General features: G+C 37.3%; 1 protein-coding gene across 35 annotated transcripts in view; it reads left to right on the top strand.

The window, feature by feature from the left end:
* PBRM1 (polybromo 1) overlaps positions 1 to 21,495 on the top strand; it is a 122,261-nt gene that overhangs the window by 79,556 nt on the left and 21,210 nt on the right. For 27 of the 35 annotated variants that reach the window (XM_005600572.4, XM_070237428.1, XM_070237416.1 and 24 more), the window contains 5 exons: positions 893 to 1,078; positions 8,843 to 9,000; positions 9,640 to 9,903; positions 14,498 to 14,643; positions 16,811 to 16,968. In XM_005600572.4, coding sequence (XP_005600629.1) covers positions 893 to 1,078; positions 8,843 to 9,000; positions 9,640 to 9,903; positions 14,498 to 14,643; positions 16,811 to 16,968 — 912 coding nt within the window. The remainder of the gene's footprint in view (positions 1 to 892; positions 1,079 to 8,842; positions 9,001 to 9,639; positions 9,904 to 14,497; positions 14,644 to 16,810; positions 16,969 to 21,495) is intronic. The other 8 variants (XM_070237407.1, XM_070237420.1, XM_070237431.1 and 5 more) reach the window with 1 other exon arrangement.

Here is a 21,495-nt window from a genome sequence, read left to right on the forward strand (position 1 = left end):
TGATTAATCAACTACTAGAAAACGTTTTCTACCAAAATTGGCAAAACTTTTTTAAAAATTATAACACCAGTGTTAGAGAGGGAGTGGAGAAGCAGATTCCTTTTAGCCAAACAGTGAGGGACTTAAATTGACATGGACTTTTGGGGGTCAGTTTGAAATATGCATTTAAAAAACATTTGAAATGCTTGTTTTCAGCTGTTCCATTTATGGAAAATTATCCCAAGGAAGTAATCAAAGATATGGGCAAAGCTTTATCCTCAAAAAAAAAACTATGGTGTTTTCAAATGATGGCTTGTACAGGAGCCATTAAAAAGTCTTATTTAACAAAAATAGAAGTCCTGAAAAGCATTTAGTCTCAGGGGAAAGGTTTATGATATATTAAGTGTATACATATATAGTTTACAGTATATTATATGTATATGTAATACAGTATATTATATTTCCATATTTCCTCAATTCTAAGATTCTATTACTTGTGACATATCCATGTAATAACTGTTAGGGGAAAAAAAATTCAGGCATTAAGATGGAGAGGATGTACATATGAAACTATCTCTAGGATTATGTGATTTACAAGTGACCTGTTTTCCTTTTTATACCTTTCTGTATCATCCAGAATGACTACAAGGAGCATATGTTATTATGGTGATTATTTTTATTCTGTAGTTCCTTTGTTTATTTATGTATATATTTAAATTAATGGCAGTTGGTTGTAATTCAAAAAGGCAATTTTGAGTAGAGGCTGTTGGGAATGTGGATATCATACTATTTGTCCTGAATCCTGCCTTTGAATGTCTAGAAAAGAATTAAATGTATTAGTATGTGTTGTTTGAATCCTACTTCTGATTCCAACATCCCTTAAATGAGAACTTTTTTCTCTTTTTTACCTAAGAAGCTGAAAAGAGTGAAGATTCCTCAGGTGCTGTGGGCCTCTCAGGCTTACATCGCACATACAGCCAGGACTGCAGCTTTAAGAACAGCATGTACCATGTTGGTGATTACGTCTATGTTGAGCCTGCAGAAGCCAACCTACAACCACATATAGTCTGTATTGAGAGACTGTGGGAAGATTCTGCTGGTAAGTTTGTTTTAAACTGAAGGACAGATTGGTGAGATGTGTCTATTTTACTCCTCCTTGGTCCTCAGGGAAGAAAATTGTAACTCAGACATTTTATGTCTTCCAACAGTAGTTGTTCTACAATGTATCAGTAAATATAATTAAGCCCCCACTATATGAAAAACATAGGATCTAGCAGTGGTAGTTGAATAAAAAGAAATGCAACTTCCTGAAGTCTAGTTGAGACTGATAGTTATTAAAATGCCATTTCATTCACTGATATTTATTAAAAATACACTATGAGCCAGAGGGAGTGACATCAGCATCATGGTGGAGTGAGTTCTTCCCTTAGACTCCACCCCCTAAGATGCAATCAAAAGGACATTCATAAACCAACAAAGGACATTCATACAACACAATAGACATGTGAGATCCACACAGCCATACGTCTGAAGGTGGAAGTGCTGGACCCTACAGGAGGCAGTGGAAGGAGATAAGGGGGTATCCCCTCCCTCCCCCAACCACAGTGATCTAGGGCATAGGACCATGCGTGGCCCTAAGAGGAGAGGGGGTAGAGAGCAGCCCTACACAGGAACACCTTCGCTCTCCAAGTTCCCTCCCAGCCGGTGGGAAAGCTCCATATAGAGGAAGCAAAGCAGTCGCGGGGTCATATTCACAAAGCCAAATAGCCCAGGAGGGCAGATAGCGAGGGCAAAGTGAGAGTGCCCCTGGGATCGCACATGAGAGAAATCGCTCCTCCCCTTGCCTGGCTTATGGGTTCCACCAGTCAGCCAGAGCAAGGGACTCCCTCCAGAGGGCCAGCACATACAGTGTGTAAAGCAGCTGCAGCAAGTGGGCAAATGGAGATGGACTCTGTCAGCATAGCTACCAAAGGTCAGGCACAGCTGCCAAGGATCGAGGCAGGCTCAGATTACACAGCTGCTGCCCCTGCCCCTGCCCCTGCCTCCCCACAGTGGTGGCAGATGGAATCTGAAACCAGGTATTTCTACTATGTAAAGGCACATATCCACCCCACAGAATAGAATGAGGTATATTAGCACTCCAAACCAGAAGAAAAATGACAAGCACCCAGAAATAAATACTGAAGGCACAGAAATTTGCAATCTAAATGATGGAGAATTCAGAACAGCTATCATAAAAAACTCAATGAATTACAAGAAAATTCAGAAACACAGTTCAGTGGAATCAGGAATAAAATTAATGAACAGAGGGAATTTTCACAAAACAGATTCAAACTCTAAAGAAAAGCCTATCAGAAATGTTGGAGATGAAAAACACAATGAATGAGATAAAGAAAAATCTGGAGTCTTTGAAGAGCAGAGCTGATATTATGGAGGACAGAATTAGCAATTTAAGACAGAAATATAGAAATGTGTCAGATGCAGGAGGAGAGAGAACTAAGAATAAAAAGAAATGAAGAAATTCTTTGAGAAATATCTGGCTCAGTTAGGAAATGCAACATAAAGATTATAGGTATTCAAGAGGGAGAAGCAAGGGAGCAAGGAGCAGAGAGCTTGTTCAAAGAAATAATAGCTAAGAACTTCCCAAACCTGGGAAAGGAGCTGGAATTACAAGTAAAAGAAGCTAATAGAACTCCTAAGTACATCCATGTAAAAAGACCTTCTCCAAGGCATATATTAGTAAATCTGGCAGAAGTCAGTGACAAAAAATATTAAGGGCAGTGAGGCAGAAGAAAATAACCTACAAAGGAACCCCTATCAGGCTTTTAGTGGATTTCTCAGCAGAAACCTTACTGGCTAAGCGAGTGGAGTGGTATATTCAAAATTCTGAAAGACAACTTTCAGCCAAGAATACTCTATTCAGTGAAAGTATCCTTCAAATATGATGGGAAAATAAAAACTTTCCCAGATAAAGAAAAACTGAGGGAATTAATCGCCACAAGACCCACCCTACAAGAAATGATCAAGGGAGCCAGTCCCTTGGCCGAGTGGTTAAGTTCACACGCTCTACTTCAGCAGCCTGGGCTTCACTGGTTTGATCCTGGGCATAGACCTATGCACCACTCATCAAGCCATGCTGTGGCAGTATCCCATATAGAAGAACTAGAATGATCCTACAACCAGGATATACAACTATGTAGTGGGGTTTTGAGGAGAAAAAAAAGAGGAAGATTGGCAACGGATGTTAGCTCAGGGCCAGTCTTCCTAACCAAAAGAAAAAATCTTTTAAAAAATCAAGAAAGCCCTCATACCTTAAAAAAAAAAAAAAGGGCAGCTTTACAAAACCTTGAGCAAGGAGCTAAATAGGCAGACAAAGTCAGAAAATTTGCAGCTCTCCATCAGAACAGATTAGCAAGCAATAATAACAGTAAAGATAAAAGGAAGGAAAACATGAAAAATAAATATAATCACTGCATTTTAACCACAAACTCACAACGTGAAACAAAATAAGTTGTGACAACAAAAAGTTAAACTGGTAAGAGCAAAGAGTTAGAACCTGCTTACACTAAGGAAATAAGAGGCTATCAGAAAATGGACTATCTCATTTATGAGATCTTTTATGCAGACCTCACATTAACCAGTAAACGAAAATCAGAATAGAGATGCAAATGATAAATAAGGAAAAAACTGAGAAGACCTACATAGAGAACCATGAAACTGAATTGGCAGTCTCAAATACATGGGACAAGAAACTATGGAAATACAGAACAACAAGAAAACGAGTGATAAAATGGCATTAAGCCAACATATGTCAATAATCACTCTAAATGTAAATGGATTGAGTTCTCCAATCAAAAGACACAGAGTGGCTGGATGGATTAAAAAACAAGACGCAACAATATGCTGCCTCCAGGAAACACATCTCAAGTCTAAAGACCAACACAGGCTCGGAGTGAAGGGATAGAAGATGATACTCCAAGCTACTGACAAATAAAAGAAAGCAGGTGTTGCCATGCTTATATTGGACAAAGTAGACTTCAAGATAAAAAAGGCAGGGAGAGACAGAGAGAGGCAGTATATAGTGATAAAAGGGACGTTCCACCAAGAGAACATAACACTTATAAATATATATATGCATCTAACACAGGAGCACCAAAGTACATAAAACAAACGTTAACAGTGTAAAAGGAGGCATTAATAGCAACACAATAACGTAGGGGACCTTAACACCCCACGTACATCAATGGATAGATCATCCACACAGAAAGCCAACAAGGAAATAGTAGAATTAAATGAGAAACTAGACCAGATGGATTTAATAGATATATATAGAACATTCCATCAATAAACAGCAGAATATACATTCTTCTCAAGTGTACATAGAACATTCTCAAGGATAGACCATATGTTGGGAAACAAGGCAAGCCTCAGTAAATTAAGAACATTGAAATTATATCAAGCATTTTTTTCCAGCTATGAATCCATGAAACTAGGAATCAACCACAGGAAAAAAGCTGGGAAAGTGACAAATGATGCAGAGACTAAACAACATGCTACTGAAAAACCAATGGATCATTGAAGAAATCAAAGGAGAAATCAAAAAACTATCTGGAAATAAATGAAATTGAAAATACACCATACCAACTCAAATGGGATGCAGCAAAAGCGCTCCTAAGAAGGAAATTGATAGCAATACAGGCCTACCTTAACAAGCAAGAAAAATTTCAAATAAGCGATCTTAAATTATACCTAACAGCACTAGAAAAAGAACAAACAAAGCCCAAGTCAGCATAAGGAGGGAAATAGTAGAAATTAGAGCATAAATAAATGAAGTTGAAATTAAAAAAAAAAAAAAAAGTAGAAAGGATCAATGAAACTCAGAGCTGGTTCTTTGAGAAGATAAACAGAATTGACAAGCTCTTAGCCAGACTCACTAAGAAAAAAAGAGAGAAGGCTCAAATAAGTAAAATTTGAAATGAAAGAGGAGAAATTACAAAAAATATCACAGAAATACAAAGTATTAGAATGCAATGAAAAACTATATGTTAACAAATTGGACAATCTAGAAGAAATGGGTAAATACTTAGACTCATACAACCTCCCAAAACTGAATCAAGAAGAAACAGAGAATCTGAATAGACCAGTCACAAGTAAAGAGATTGAAACAGTGATCAAAATGCTCCCAAAAAGTAAAAGTCCAGGACCAGATGGCTTCTCTGGAGAATTCTACCGAACATTCAAAGAATATTTAATACCTGTCCTTCTCAAACTATTCTGAAGAATTGAAGAAGATGGAATACTTCCTAACACATTTTACCAGGCCAACATCACCCTGATCCCAAAGCCAGACAAGGACAACACAAAGAAGGAAAACTAAAGGCCATTATCACTGATGAACATAGATGCAAAAATCCTCAACAAAATATTGGCAAACCGAATACATCAGTACGTTAAAAGGATCATACACCATGATCAAGTGGGATTTATACCAGGGACACGGGTGGTTTAACATCTGTAAATCAATCATACCACATTAACAAAATGAAGAATGAAAACCACATGATCATCTCAGTAGGTGTAGAGAAAGCATTTCACAAGATCCAACATCCATTTATGGTAAAAACTCTGAATAAAATGGGTATAGAAGGAAAGTACCTCAACATAATAAAGACCGTATTTGACAAACCCACAGCCAAAATCATACTCAACAGGGAAAAACTGAAAGCCATCCCTCTGAGAATAGGAACAAGACAAGGGTGCCCACTCTTGCCACTCTTATCTGACATCATACTGGAGGTTTTGGCCAGAGCAGTTAGGCAAGAAAAAGAAATAAAAGGGATCCAAATTGACAGTGAAGAAATGACACTCTCGCTGTTTGCAGACAACGTGATTTTGTATCTAGGAAACCCCAAAGAATCCATCGGAAAACTGTTAGAAATAATCAACAATTACAGCAAAGTTGCGGGGTACAAAATCAGCTTACAAAAATCAGTTACATTTCTATACTCAAATGACTAACAAAGAACTCAAGAATACACTCCCATTTACAATCGTGCAAAAAGAATAAACTATCTAGGAATAAATTTAACCAAGAAGATGAGAGACGTATATAATGAAAACCGTAAGACATTATTGGAAGAAACTGATGATAGAAAGAAATGGAAAAATATTCCATGCACACGGATTGCAAGAATAAACATAATTAAAATGTCCATATTACCTAAAGCAATCTACAGATTCAAGGCAATACCAGTCAGAATCCCAATGACATCCTTCACAGAAATAGCACAAGCATTCCTAAAATTCATATGGGGCAACAAAAGACCCCGAATGGCTAAAGCAATCTTGAGAAAAAAACAAAACTGAAGGCATCACAATTGGTGACTTCAAAATATACTGAAAAGCTATAGTAATCAAAACAGCATGCTACTGGTATGAAAACAGGCACACAGATCAATGGAACAGAACTGAAAGCCCAGAAACAAAACCACACATCTACGGACAGCTAGTCTTTGACAAAGGAGCTGAAAACATATAATGGAAAAAGGAAATTCTTTTCAATAAATGGTATTGCGAAAACTGGACAGACACATGCAAAAGAATGAAAGTAGACCTTTATCTTTTGCCATAAGCAAAAATTAACTCAAATGGATAAAAGACTTGAAGATAAGACATGAAGCCGTAAAACTCCTAGAAAAGAACATAGGCAGTACACTCTTTGACCTTGGTCTTAGAAGGATCTTTTCAAATACCATGTCTACTCGAGCAAGGGAAACAAAAGAAAGAATAAACAAATGGGACTTCATCAGACTAAAGAGCTTCTGCAAGGCAAAGGAAACCATGAACAAAATGAAAAGACACCTCATCAACTGGGAGAAAATATTTGCAAGTCATATATCCAATAAAGGGTTAATCTCCATAATATATAAAGAACTCACACAACTGAACAACAACAACAAAACAATCTGATCAAAAAATGGTCAGAGGATTTGAACAGACATTTTTACAAAGAAGATATACAGATGGCCTACAGGCACATGAAAAGATGTTCAACATCACTAATCGTAAGGGAAATGCAGATCAAAACTACATTGAGGGGCTGGCCCGGTGGTGTTTAAGTTCGCACACTCTGCTTCAGCTGCCTGGGGTTCACCGGTTCGTATCCCAGGTACAGACTTACGCACCACTTATCAAGCCATGCTGTGGCAGGCGTCCCACATATAAAATAGAGGAAGATGGGCACAGATGTTAGCTCAGGGCCAGTCTTCCTCAGCAAAAAGAGGAGGATTGGCAGCAGAAGTTAGCTCTGAGCTAATCTTCCTCAAAAAAAAAAAAACTACATTGAGATATCACCTTACACTGGTTAGAATGGCTATCATCACCAAGACAAAAAAATAACAAATGTTGGGGGCCGGCGCCGTGGCCGAGTGGTTGGGTTTGCGTGCTCCACTGCGGCAGCACAGGGTTCGGATCCTGGGGGTGGACATGGCACCGCTCGTCAGGCCACGTTGAGGCAGTGTCCCACATCCCACAGCTAGAAGGACCTGCAGCTAAGATATACAATTATGTACTGGGGGGTTTGGGGAGATAAAGCAGAAAAAAAAAATTTAAAAAAAAAATAAAAAAATAACAAACGTTGGAAGGGATGTGGAGAAAAGGGAACTTTCACACTGCTGGTGTGAATGCAAACTGGTGCAGCCACTATGGACAACAGTATGGAGATTTCTCAAAAAATTAGAATTAGAAATACCATATGATGTAGGTATCCTACTGCTGGGTATTTATCCAAATACCTTCAAATCAACAATTCAAAGAGACTTATGCACCCCTGTGTTCATGCAACATTATTCACAATAGCCAAGACATGGAAGCAACCAAAGTGCCCATCAACTGATGAATGGATAAAGAAGAGGTAGTATATATATACAATGGAATACTACTCAGCCATTAAAAAAAGACAAAATCATCCCATTTGCAGCCACATAGATGGATGTTAGGGGTATTATGTTAAGTGAAATAAGCCGGACAGAGAAAGACAACACCATATGGTTTCACTCTTGTGGGAGAGAAACAAACACACAAAGAGAACAGGCTAGTGGTTACCAGAGGGGAAGGGGCTTGGGGGGTGTGCATATGGGGTAAAGGGGCATGTATATGGTGATGGACAAATAATAATGTACAGCTGCAATTACACAATGTTATAAACTATTATGACCTCAATTAAAAAACAAAAACACATCATGAGCCAAATTCTGTAGGAAGTCAGAGATTCAGAAGAACAAGAGGCTCATGTTTTGCCCCTGGCAAAACCACTCTAGTAAAAATCACAGATAAAAAGGAAATTATTATAGAGACATGTGACCTGGCTTAGAATTTGAGGCTTCCTAGAACACTTGCCTTTAACTTGAGATATAGAGAATGAATAGGAGTTAATGACGCCAAAAGCAGGCAGGAATGTGATCGAGGCAATCCATTCTTTCAGCTGTTCATCATGTGACATACCTTTGTATTCCTTCACCTGAGTGCTAAATCTGTCTTTTAGTATCTGTGTACCCTTATTAAAGCACACAGCTTTAGGTGTGTCCTGACCCCAGCAGAGTAGAGCAAGTCTCATCAGCTTCCTCATTCTATATATTATATACGTCATTTAATATGAGGGGGAAGGTAGCATTTTTTAGGTCTCGTTACACTTAACTATTTCAAAGTATTATTTCTTTTAAGATAATTATATTAAGGAAACATGACCTAAAAAGCACAGTGCTAGGTTAGAGCCATGGCAGAATGGATAGAATATTTGCTCATTTTGCCAAGAATGTGATTTCTGTTAATAGTAATTCTCTCTCCCTCTCCTTTTGTTTTTGAGGTGAAAAATGGTTGTATGGCTGTTGGTTTTATCGGCCGAATGAAACATTCCATCTAGCTACACGAAAATTTCTAGAAAAGGAAGTTTTTAAGAGTGACTATTACAATAAAGTTCCCGTTAGTAAAATTCTAGGAAAATGTGTGGTCATGTTTGTCAAGGTAAGAAACTCAGTAGTCTCAAAAGTATAAATCGTACTCTGGGAATAAAATTTGCAAGCACAAAAAATTCATATTTACAAATTAAGAACTCTGTTTTAAACTGTGTTTTTGTTTTGTTTTGTTTTGTTTTTTGTTTTTTAAGCTCTGTCTGTATGGCCATATGTAAAGATTTGGGAAGAAATTAACCTGAACGTGATGGTGAAAGACCATTTGCTGCCTACACTATATAACTATATGCATTTGGCTTAAATTTTTTATATTGCCACACTGATTTTTAAGGATGACATTCTCTGAAAGATCATTATCAATTGCAAGTGTGGTTTTTAGGTAATAAGGTATAGTTTTTGTGTATCTATCTGATACATGTGAGCCCTGTCCAAATCTTTAAGGAACATTACTGCTATATGAAATGCTAATATATTTTCAAATTGGTATGCTAAATGGCATGTATTTAATAAAGCCATTGTATAGCGAGGAAGTACTCCTAGATCTCTAGCCATTTGCCATTTATTGTTAACTGTCAGAAAATGTGAACAGTTTAGCTTTTGTTTGTTCCCTTGGTTGGTGTATGTTTTTGTTCTTTTGATTGATTAGTTTTCATAAAATTCACCTAATTAATTTTATTGTTAAATCCCTCAGGAATACTTTAAATTATGCCCAGAAAACTTTCGAGATGAGGATGTTTTTGTCTGTGAGTCACGATATTCTGCCAAAACCAAATCTTTTAAGAAAATTAAACTGTGGACCATGCCCATCAGCTCAGTTAGGTTTGTCCCACGGGATGTGCCCTTGCCTGTGGTCCGAGTGGCCTCTGTATTTGCAAATGCAGATAAAGGGGATGATGAGAAGAACACAGACAACTCAGAGGACAGTCGAACTGAAGACAGTTTTAACTTGGAAAAGGTATGTAGATACTAGCCACACAGAAAAGAATTTTCCGTTTCAAATATTTATTCCAGAAAATAAAAGAATAAAGTATTTGAATTCAGAATCAGAAAAAGAGCAATAGCATAAAACCGTGGCCAAAGAGAAAGAAGGGAACTGTAAAGGAAAGACAGAGATTAATACATAGAAAACAGAACAGTAGAATTGAAAAGTACCATTTAAAAGTAAATGCAAGCACTAATCCTTTGACAAGTCCAATGAGATAAACTAACTATCCTAATAAAGAAAAAAGAAGAGACTTAAAAGCTCAGACACTCAAAATGAAGAAATTTAAAGACTTGTACATTTCTTTTAATAAATTTGAAAACCTGAATAAAATGAATAATTTTCTAGGATAATACAAAGTACCAAAGTGGAATCAAGAAGAGATATAATACATAAGTGGACAGCAACATGAAGATTTTTTTTTTTTTTTTTGCTGAGGAAGCTTCACTGAGCTAACGTATGTTGCCAATCTTCCCCTTTTTGTATATGAGCCACTGCCACAGCATGACCACTGATAGACACTTGGTGTAGGTCTAAACCCAGGCTGTCGAAGCAGAGCATGCCGAACCCAACCACTAGGATACTGGGGCTGGCCCTGAAGAAATTTTTTAAAATTTCAAAGATCTAACCCCAAAGAGTACTCAGGTTAGGTAATTCCATAGTGAATTCTTTTAACCCTTTAAGAGCTTATACTTATAATTTCGTCTAAATCATCTCAGAGCATGGAGAACAAAGAAAACTTCCCAGTTTGTTTTACAAAGCCAGGATAATCTTGATTCCAAAGCCTGACAAAATAAAAACAACTACAGTTAGTCTCACTTACGAATTTTGATGCTTTGGGAAGTAAGTATTTTTATAAGTGAAATCAAATTAGTTATTTAAGAACATGACCACATAGGAGGAGGAGTTCATTCTAGGAATGCAAGGAGTTCATTCTAGGAATGAATGAAAGGATTATTCAAAATTAGGAAAATTCATTAATACACTTTATTATATTAATAGATAAAAGGAGAAATTATTTGATAAAGTATAGTACCTGTCTTGATTTATTTAAATCTTTACATGGATATTTCCTCAAAGTGATTTTTTTTTAAATTATATTTGTATCTCAAGCCTAAAGCCTATAAAAGAAATTCCCTTTAAAGTTATACACATGACAAAAATGTTTGCTATACCATTACAATTAGGTAACTTTTTCTGAAAGTAGCCAATGTAGGTAGACAAAGTATAGTAGTAAAAATGTTAACAATAAAGAGGCAAGATTATTTTTTTTGCAGATAATGGGGAAGACTTCAGCAAAAGTTTTTGAAAATAGAGAATTCAACAAATAGAAATTTGAAAATCCATGTACAAGTCAGTAGCTTTCTTATATAAACACAACAATAATTCATAAGACTTTTGGAAGTAAAATGAAAATGTTGAATACACTTTAGCAATTGTTAGAAAAATCACATGGAAAAAATATCCGGTTTACATTAACAACAAAATACATTAAGAAATAACTTTAAAAGAAATATATGGAATCTGTGGAAAGAGAAACAGTCTACTGAAGGACATAAAAGACTTGAATAAATCATTTTGGGAACTTGACAAAATTATTCTTGCATTCTTATGAAAGAAGAAATATGTGACAGTCACCAGAAAAAGGAGGAAAAAAGTAACCAAAAGTGCCTTGCCCTGCCAGATATTATTACATTTTACAAAAATACATTAAAAAAAATTGAGATACTAGCTTGGGACTAGTCAGTGCAAGGACTAGGCTTTTCACAATTAAATCCAGAATGTAAAGGTAGTATTTTAAGTCAGCAGGAGAGGACAGATCAAATGATATTGGAAAAACTGGTAGCCATTTTGAAAAAAAAAAAAGAAAAAATACTGAATTCTCCCTCACTTCGTATTCCAAGATAAGTAAGATATAAACATTAAAAAAAAAAACAAGAGTACTAGTTGCTAACATACGTACATTTACTATTATTTACCTATAATTTTTTATTCATTTATAAGCCTGGGATGGGTCTTTTCTATGTATGATAGAAGACTCACTAGCCATAAAAGAAAAAAATGATCATTTTATCAGTTTACAATTGAAAATATCAGTTTAATAGAAGAGTGTAAGAACTATTTCTAATACGCAAAGAGCTCCTTGAAGTCTAGGAAAAAAGTAACACTAGAAAAATGGGCAAAAGACCAAATAGATTATGTATAGAAGGAAGGTAGCCAAAAAACATAAGAAAATGTGTTACTCCAATAGTTTTTAAAATGCCTAGCAAGAATTCTAAAGTGTGATAGTACATGCAGCCTGGTATGTGTGTGGGCCAACACACTCATTGCCCATTGGTGGCATTCCCTTTGACCCTGCAGTTTGATGGCAGGGAATGTGCTCCAACATAGTGCTCAAATAGGTACACTGAGGGATTCTCTACAAGGGGTGGTGTCAGTGTTTGTAAAAGCAAAAACCCCCCTGAACCCAAATGTCCACGAATAGGAATTAAGTTGTCATACATCCATAAAATGTAAACTGTGCAGCCAATGAAAAGAATAAAGTAGGTCTATATGCAGTAGCATTGAAAATTTTCCAGGTTATGTGGAAAAAAGATGTTAATACTTAACAGGTTGCAAATGGGGTGTGGTTCCATTGTTTTTCAGAAAAAGAAAAATGTATGTTTACTTATATGAATGTGAAAATAACATGGAAAACTATATACTAAACCGGGTGGTTATCTTTGGAGTTAGGTCACAGAAGATTTGCTTTTTTTGTTTTTTTGGGGGGTGGTTTTGCTGAGGAAGATTAGCCCTGAGCTAATATCTGTTGCCAGTCTTCCTCTATTTTGTATGTCAGTCACCGCCACAGCATGGCTGACAAGTGGTGTAGGTCCCCGCCCGGGATCTGAACCTGAGAACCCAGGCTGCCAAAGTGGAGCACACTGAACTTAACCACTGTGCCACAGGGCCAGCCCCCGAGACTTTTGTTTTTTAAGTTTACATACTCTAGTGTTTAAATTATTTCCTACAAATATACTTCTTTTATATAATCAAGAAGGATAAAATTTTTTAATTGTTAATGTAAAAACTGGAAAGAATTGAATTCTTAGTGTCTTAGAAAAAAATATCTATTTTAGTATCACAAAAGTGTTACAAGAGAAAGGGAGCTTGGGAAAAAACATGTTATTTTTTACATTTTACCAATTTGTCTAGGAATCATAGAGACATTAATTTTAAAAGAAGAAGAAGTATCAGTGGAAGCCAGTGTAGAAATGAACTTAGATTTGTTATTATTATTATTAGAATTCATAAGTCCCCATAGTCCTCTCTATGAGTTACTTTTTTTGTCTCATATCTTTATTTTAATATTGCATGGCCAAGACAAGTTATTCCAGGAACTTTTTAAAAGAATAATTTAGAACAGAACCTAAAAGATTCCTAAAAGAAAGAAGTATTCTTAATCTCAAGGGTTACTTTATTTATAGTTCCCATTCCTTCAAGTGTCCCTCACCCAGCATGTATGTGGGACTTCTCTCATTCTTAAAGATTTTCCAAGATGACCACTTCAGTATCACATTTGAAGTCCTAAAGATGAAAACATTAATTGACTTGGATATTCTAAAGGAGATTTTTTTTTTTTAAGTTTGAAGTTTCAGATATTCTCAGAGACAGAGAGATGCCATAGAAAATTTGGGGGTTCTGGAGTTTCCTCAGCTTTTATATATTTTAGAGTTAATATATTTAAAATACCTAATGTTCTTCCCATTATCTGCTAGGTTCCCAGTAAATGATGTTTCTTATTTCTACTAGTCAAAGTTATCTTTTTTTCCTCTTTTTTTTTTGCCAAAACTGTAAAACAATTGATTATTGTTTAAGTGATCAATGTTTGTTAAGTACTTTTCGTGAATCAAGCATTGTTCTATATACTTAACATGGATTGTGTCATTTAAGCTTCCCCATCTGATGGGCACACTATCTTCATTTTACAGATGAGGAAACTAAAGCATAAGAGGCATAAGGAGTCAAGTAATTTGCCCAATGTCACAGCAGCTAGTAGGTGACAGACCCTGTAATTTATTCAAAAACAGAGTATGTGTGTTTATGTCACAGAGGCTATGCTATTACTTTCCATATTGGAATAAATCAAAATGATAAAAATTTTAAATCTATCAATTGTTAATGTTAAGAAATTGAGAGCTTAGTAACTGGTGAAGAGGAAGCCTGTGTAGAATTTGCTCCATTCTAATGCGTGAATGATGCTGCTTTTGAATGCTGATAAGTCTTCTTCAGTGTTTTTTTGCTAAAGGCTATGGGAATGGGGGAAGGAGAGAGAGGGGCATAAAAGCATCTTGGAGTAACATTTTATGAAAATTAACTAGAAATTTAAAATAGGTACAATATTTGATAAGATTTAGTTTGATTTCAGTAATCTAATCTTTTGGTCTCCTGTCTTCATCAAAGTTTCTATTTATGGTTATTTTTTCTTTTAAGTTGATGGGAAGGAAAGTCTGCTTTCCTTTCTTACCTTCTCTGTTTACTCTTTGATTGTCAGCTGCCTATCTTCAACCAGTTTTCTTTACCATAGGAGAAAGAAGATGTCCCTGTGGAGATGTCAAATGGTGAACCAGGTTGCCACTACTTTGAGCAGCTCCGTTATAATGACATGTGGCTGAAGGTTGGCGACTGTGTCTTCATCAAGTCCCATGGCCTGGTGCGCCCTCGCGTGGGCAGGTGAGTGTTACTGGAGTGGGAACTATGAGGTTGGGTCTGAGAGATTTGGAGCCAGTAGAAATTTATCAACCTTTAGGAGGAAGACAAAAGTCTCTCCTCTGGCAACTTCTCCAGCCTCCTCTCACACCATATTTCTCCTGCTTTCTCCTCTAGCCACACTTCCTTCTTTAAATTCCTCCCTTGAACTCTTTTTTTTTCTTCTCTTACCATTTACTGGACTCTCAACCCAGAAATCTCCCTGCCCACTTCTTATGGTGCATTCGTTTATCTTAAATTTGAAATGACGCTTCCTTAAGGAAGCCTTTCCTGTCCCCTCTAGACCAGGTTGGGTCTTCCTATTACACACACTCTGAGTACCATATATGTCCTTCTCCTCAGGGCACATAATCATGTTATTTTATTGTCAGGTTTCCATACGAGACTGCAAATGCCCTGAGAGTAGAGACCCACTCTTTTTGCTCACCTTTGTATCCCCTGCTCCGAGCGTAGTGCTTGAAACCTAGTAAGAGCTCAGATATTTGATGAAGAAGAAAATGTATAAAAGTATGGTTAGATGGCATAAAACATCAGTAAAGGAGGCAGGTATGGGGCTGGGCAGTAGAAGATACTGGTTAAGAACAGTAGATTCCAAGAGATCTTGGTTTAAGTCCCAGCCCTGCTAATTTCACGTCCTTAGGCAAATAATTTACCTCTCTGAGCTTCAGTTTCCTCATATTTGTTCATCATTCAGTGATCATTTATTACACACCTACTATTTGCCAGGCTCTGAGGATATATTAGTGCATAAAACAGACAAATATCTTTAGTCCCATGTATCTTTGTTCTAGTGGCCAGAACAAACAATAAACATCATGAATAAGTGAAGTGTGTATCATACATTAGATCATCACATGTGCTGTGAGAGAAATAAAGTAGGGTATGGGGAGTCGGGAGTGCCATGGTCAAAATGGGGAGGTGCGGCACTTTAAGTAGGATGGTGTACATAGGCCTCACTGAGAACTGACAGTTGAACCAACACTTGAAGAAACTGAAGGAGTGAGTAATATGAATATCTAGGGACAGCCCTGTAAAGACCTGAGAGAGAAGCATTACTGGTCTGTTCAAATCAGCAGAGGTTGTTAAAGGGAGAGTGAGCAATGCATGAGTTAGGTAGGAGATGAGGGCCAGGGGATGTGGTGCAAATCATGTGGGCCTCAGACACCGTTGTAGGGACTTGGGCTTTTACTGAATTAAATGGAGTACCACAGAAATGACATCTGACTTACGTCTTAGCAAGATTCCTCTGCCTGCTGGTTGTTGACAATAGACTGTAGCGGGTCAAAGGTAGAAGCAAAGAGATCTGCTGGAGGCTATTGTAGTAACCCAGACAAGAGTGATGGTGGCTCAGGCCAGTAGTCAGATCCTATTTTGAAAGGTCAAGTTAATAGGATTCCTGAAAAATGGGATGTGGGGTCTTAGGGAGATAGAGGAGTCAAAGGTAACCCCTGCATGTTGGCTTGAGGAACTGAAAGGGTGGACTTACCATTAACTGAGATGAGGATGCTGCTTCATGTCAGAAACCACAATACTATGGGGATAATAATACCACCTTTATGGGGTGTTTGTGAGAAATGGTACAGTGTCTGATACATGGCAGTCAGATGTTAATTTTTATTTTTTTCTAGGGTGATGGTATCTGGCTTGCATCAGATTCTCGAGGGACGAAGGGGTATTAGATCTTGACCTTCAAAAAGGTCAAACCATTGCGTTAAAGGAATATCTGCCACTCATGTGATCTGACCCCAGATATTGATGGTCTGTGTGTTTATTCGGCTCACAAGTCCAGTGACAAATGCTTAGTTCTGTTTTTATCATGAACACCTCAAGAAGAAGACCTGAGAGAGAGCTATATAACTACTGTTATATGCCTTGGTATTATGATAAAATATTTTTTTCCCTCAGATGAGTAGCTGAATGTTCATTTCTCTCTTTCCAAGTATTTTCTCGTGTGCTTAAGGCAGAAAAAATCCAAGGAAATTGTCTTATTATCAAGACAACCAGTGAAGCTCCTCTAAATAATACATATAGTTAAGTTTTTGATTAATGGAATTTTTGTTAGATTAATCCTTCAAGAATGAACCCATCAGAATTCTATTTTAATAGAATTTCTCCATTTTTTTCCCCAAAGAATTGAAAAGGTATGGGTCCGAGATGGAGCTGCATATTTTTATGGCCCCATATTCATTCACCCAGAAGAGACAGAACATGAGCCCACAAAAATGTTCTACAAAAAAGAAGTGTTTCTGAGTAATCTGGAAGAATCCTGCCCCATGACATGTATTCTGGGTAGGTATTTATGCCTTTTCCTTGAATCACATTCCTTCTACAACAATTGATTGAATATTTCTTCTGTGCTAGGCACTGTTCTAGGTGCTAGGTGTGTAGCAATATACAAACCAAAGTCTCTGTTCTCTTAGAGAGACAATGAGGCAGAGGTTGGTGAGTGAGTAAATTAATTGAAATTAAATATATAGAACATCAGGTAGTAATTAGGCTATGAATGAGAATAAAGCAGAGGAAGAGGGTAGAGAGTAATGGTGAGAGGAGGTCCTGTTTTAGGTAATGTGGTCAGCAAAAGCCTCTCTGATAGGTGACATGTGAGTAGAGCCCTGAAAGAAGTGAAGAGGAAAGTCATTCTAATATGTGAGATTTTACTCCTTTTAGACACAGTAAACACCAAATGCAAAGACCATAAGGCAGAGAGTATCTGGGCATGTTTGACACACAATAAGAAAGCTGGGTGGCTGGAGCAGGTCAGGGGTGTGTGTTAGGGAATAAGCCCTCTAAGGTGGCTGAGTACCCAGTCATGGTAGGTCTTAGAGATCGTGCAGTTGAGTTTGGAGCAAATAGGAAGTGCTGCAAGGGGGCTGAGCAGAGAGGTGATGTGAGCCAACATACACATTAGAGGAATCACTGTGGCTGCAGTTTGGAGAATGTGTTGTAAGAATAAGTTAGGAAGCAGGGAGAGCAATTAAGAGACTTTTATAGTCTCTGTTGGACTCTTAACTCTAGTAATGGTATCATCCCTGTTCCAGAAATGTGAAGGACTGATCTTTTGGTTCAGTCATCCTACTGAGTGTTCACAGTGGCATTCTGCTTCTCAGATCTGGTTATATCCATCATATACTGTCATTGTTTTAAGCTATTGTGTTTCCTGTGGCCCTGAGTTAACTCTGCAGCATACTTATACCAGCTACTCATTACATCTTTTGGAATGGTTTTCCAAAAGGTTACTAGTCACAGGCTTTATGTTGACCACACATGGTTATAAAGAAGCAGCAGCCACCATACTGATGACCAAAGGAAATTTACAAATTAAAAAGTATTTTACACTTTGACTTTGTTTAATCACTTTAATGTTTATCTAGGCTGTTGTTAGTGCTTTGAATTTTTTCAGAATTGGATATGGTGAAATTGTCTGAATGGCCAATAATTCAACATGTTTTCCTCTTTCCACCTTGGGGAGAGGTAGCAAAAGCTAGTGAAATTATTAAATCCTTCTTGAAGTTTCTGCAGCAGAGCATGTCTTCCTTTTTACTTGTGATCCAGACTAGAGTAGTGCCCTAGCCTTACTCCCAGTAAGGGTAAACCCAGCCCAGGAGATTCAAAGGGAGCATAACAAAGGTGAGACTGGAGTCTCCTTTGGTTACAGCAACCATATCGTTTATTTTTAGTTATTTTCTTAGTGGTAACCTGGGCATTACATCTTCAATTTATGACCATCTAGTTTGAATTAATACTAGTTCAGCTTAAATAGTATACAGAAGCTGCTCTTCTATAGCACCCACCGTCCACCGTTCTTATTGTCAGAAATTACATTTTATACTTTGTGTGCCTATAAATACAGGTTTATAATTATTGCTTTATGCATTTGTCTTTACAATCATAAAGGGGAAAAAAGAGAAGTTACAAACCAAAAATATATTGGCTTTTATATTTACCTATGTAGTTACCTTTACTGGTTTTTTTTATTTCTTTGTATGGTTTCAAGTTATTGTCTAATGTCTTTTCATTTCAGCCTGAAGGACTCCCTTTTGTATTTCTTGTAGGGCAGGTCTGCTAGCAACAGTCTCTCTCATCTTTTGTTTATCTGGAAATGTCTTGATTCCTTCTGTATTTTTGAAGGATACTTTTGCTGGGTATAGAATTCTCCATTGACAGTTTTTTCTTTCATGCCTTTAATCAAATTTGGGTATTTTTGGACCGCTGTTTTTTTAAATATTCTTTCTGCCCCTTTTGCTTTCTCTTCTCTTTCCAGGACTCTCATTATGCCTATGTTGAAATGCTTAATGCTGTGTCGCAGTCTCTTAGACTCTGTTCATTTTCTTTATTCTTTTTTCTGTTCTCTTCCTCAGACTGATAATTTCAATTGACTTGTCTTCAAGTTTACTGATTCTTCTGCCTGTTCAAATCTTCTGTTGAACCCCTGTCCTGAATTTTTCATTTCAGTTCTTGTATATTTCAGTCCCAGAATTTCCATTTAGTGTTTACAGTTTCTATCTCTTTATTGATGTTATCTATTTGATGAGACATCATTCTGGTTTCCTTTAGTTCTTTGTCCATGGTTTCCTTTAACTCTTTGAGCCTATTTAAGACAGTTGATTTAAAGTCTTTGTCAAGGAAGTCCAATATCTGGACTTCCTCAGGGACAGTTTCCATTCATTTCTTTTTATTCTGTGTTTTGACCGTACTTTCCTGTTTCTTTGCATTCCTCATAATTTTTTTGAAAACTAGACATATTTAATATTATATTGTAATAACTCTGGAAATCAGATTCTCCTCCCTCCTCAGGCCTTGTTGATACTGCTTATTGTGGGTTGTAGTTGCTTGTTTAGTGACTTTTCTAAACTATTTTTTAAAGACTGTTTTTTGTCATGTGTGGTCACTGAAGTTCCTGTTCTGCTAGATTAGTGATCAGCTAATGATTTAACAGGGATTTTCTTAAATGATTGGATCCAAAAAAAAGAAGAATTCCCAGTCTTTGAAACTGGATGCCGTGTCTATGTTAGAACACACCTTCAACACTCAGCCCGGAAGTTTACAGCTCTGCCTTTGCCTTCACTTCCTCCTTGCACAGGGCTTGACAGTCAGGCAAAGGTGAGAGTTTAGGGCCTTTTCAAGTCTTTTCTGAGCATGCACCCTGCCCATGGCATGTGCATGGCTTTCTAGATTCCCAGGAAACTCTTATTCCCCAAAGGATCTCACTCCCCAGCTTATTCTCCCAGGCTTTTCAGCATGTCTGCTGTTTGCCCCAGCTGGCAGCAGCTGATTCATTTGCCTTTAAATGTTTTCAACGAAAGTATCATAGCCACTTCTCTGCTCCAAGAGAGTTTCAAGTTAAGAAAAATAAAGGCAAGCCCTTTGCCTTAGTCCTTCAGGAAGCCACCCAACAAGTCAAAACAGACAACCACAATTTTTTGAGAACAAAGACTGTGCTTCTCCTTCCAGCACCAGAAACTCAAACCAGGAACATAAGCTGCCATCTTCAAGACTACCATTGAGCCAGAAAGGGGGGGTATTGGGGCGAGGGTAAGTTAAAATGCCACAAAGCTCTCCTGCTAGTTGTCAGTCACTTTTTTTCTTGATTAAGCATTTACTTGGTTCCTGTAAACCTTTGCTATTTTCCAGAGTTCTGATAATGTTGATTCTGAGAGTTTTTGCTAACTTTTCTCAGTGTTTCTGTGAAGGAATGACCCTTGGATCTCCTACTCCATCATTTTCACTGATGTCTCTTGGATTAATTTCTTTTTAAAGATGCCTATTAGAATGTGTTGCATTCTATAGTTTATAAACTAGTTTTATATCCAGGTTGTCATTTATTTCTCACCATGACCCTGTATGCAAGATGCTGATATTCTCAGAAACGTGAAGTTACTGTCCAAGAAATGGGCCAGAACTAAAACTTAGGTCTTCTTGCTTCGACTCCTGTACTGGTGTTTGGAATGTTGGTTGGTTTACAGCCAACTGGGACACTTTTGAGAGTGAAAGGAGGTGCCAGTAATATTAGATGAGACAACAGGCATACAGTGAGATGTATGGGTACTTCACCTTGAGGTAACCCCAGAAGAAAATGCATCTAGTGGTCACAAAATAGGATTTCAGCCCAGCTTGTGGATTTTAGTATCTACCCCCACTCCCACCCCACCCCCAAGCAAAAGATTTTGTTAAATTTTATATTGCAGGGAGACAGGGGGTATTTTTTGGTTTTTGTTTGTTTTTGGTGAAGAAGATTAGCCCTGAGCTAACATCTGCCACCAATCCTCATCTTTTTGCTGAGGGAGATTGGCCCTGAGCTAACATCTGTGCCCATCTTCCTCTATTTTATATGTGGGATGCCTGCCACAGCATGGCTTGATGAGTGGTGCGTAGGTCAGCGCCCAGGATCTGAGCCAGCAAACCCCAGGCCACCAAAGTGGAGTGTGCGAGCTTAACCATTACACCACTGGACCAGCCCCGGGAGGCAGATTTTTTTTTTTTAATTAATTTATTTCTTTAGAGAGTAATAATTTAAAGTGTTTAAATTTAAGCTTTGGAGGATTTATAATTTCATTATGTTAACTATACACACTGTTGAATACAAATCTCATTTTTCTCTTTCTGAAACAAAAGTTTTAATGTAATTAGGTAAGGTGTAATTTTTTCATCTTCTGTGATGTAGACCTGGTGGGCGTATTTCACTTAGGAGACTGCCCTTTTTCCTAGCTATTATATATATGCTCTTTGTTCAGTTCTGTTCAGAGTTGTCTTCACTAACTTAAATGGTAATCAGATGGCCACAGGGAAGTTGCTTTTGGGAGTGAACACAGCCACACC

This window comes from Equus caballus, chromosome 16 (genome assembly GCF_041296265.1).
Source record: "Equus caballus isolate H_3958 breed thoroughbred chromosome 16, TB-T2T, whole genome shotgun sequence".
NCBI classification, from domain to species: domain Eukaryota; kingdom Metazoa; phylum Chordata; class Mammalia; order Perissodactyla; family Equidae; genus Equus; species Equus caballus.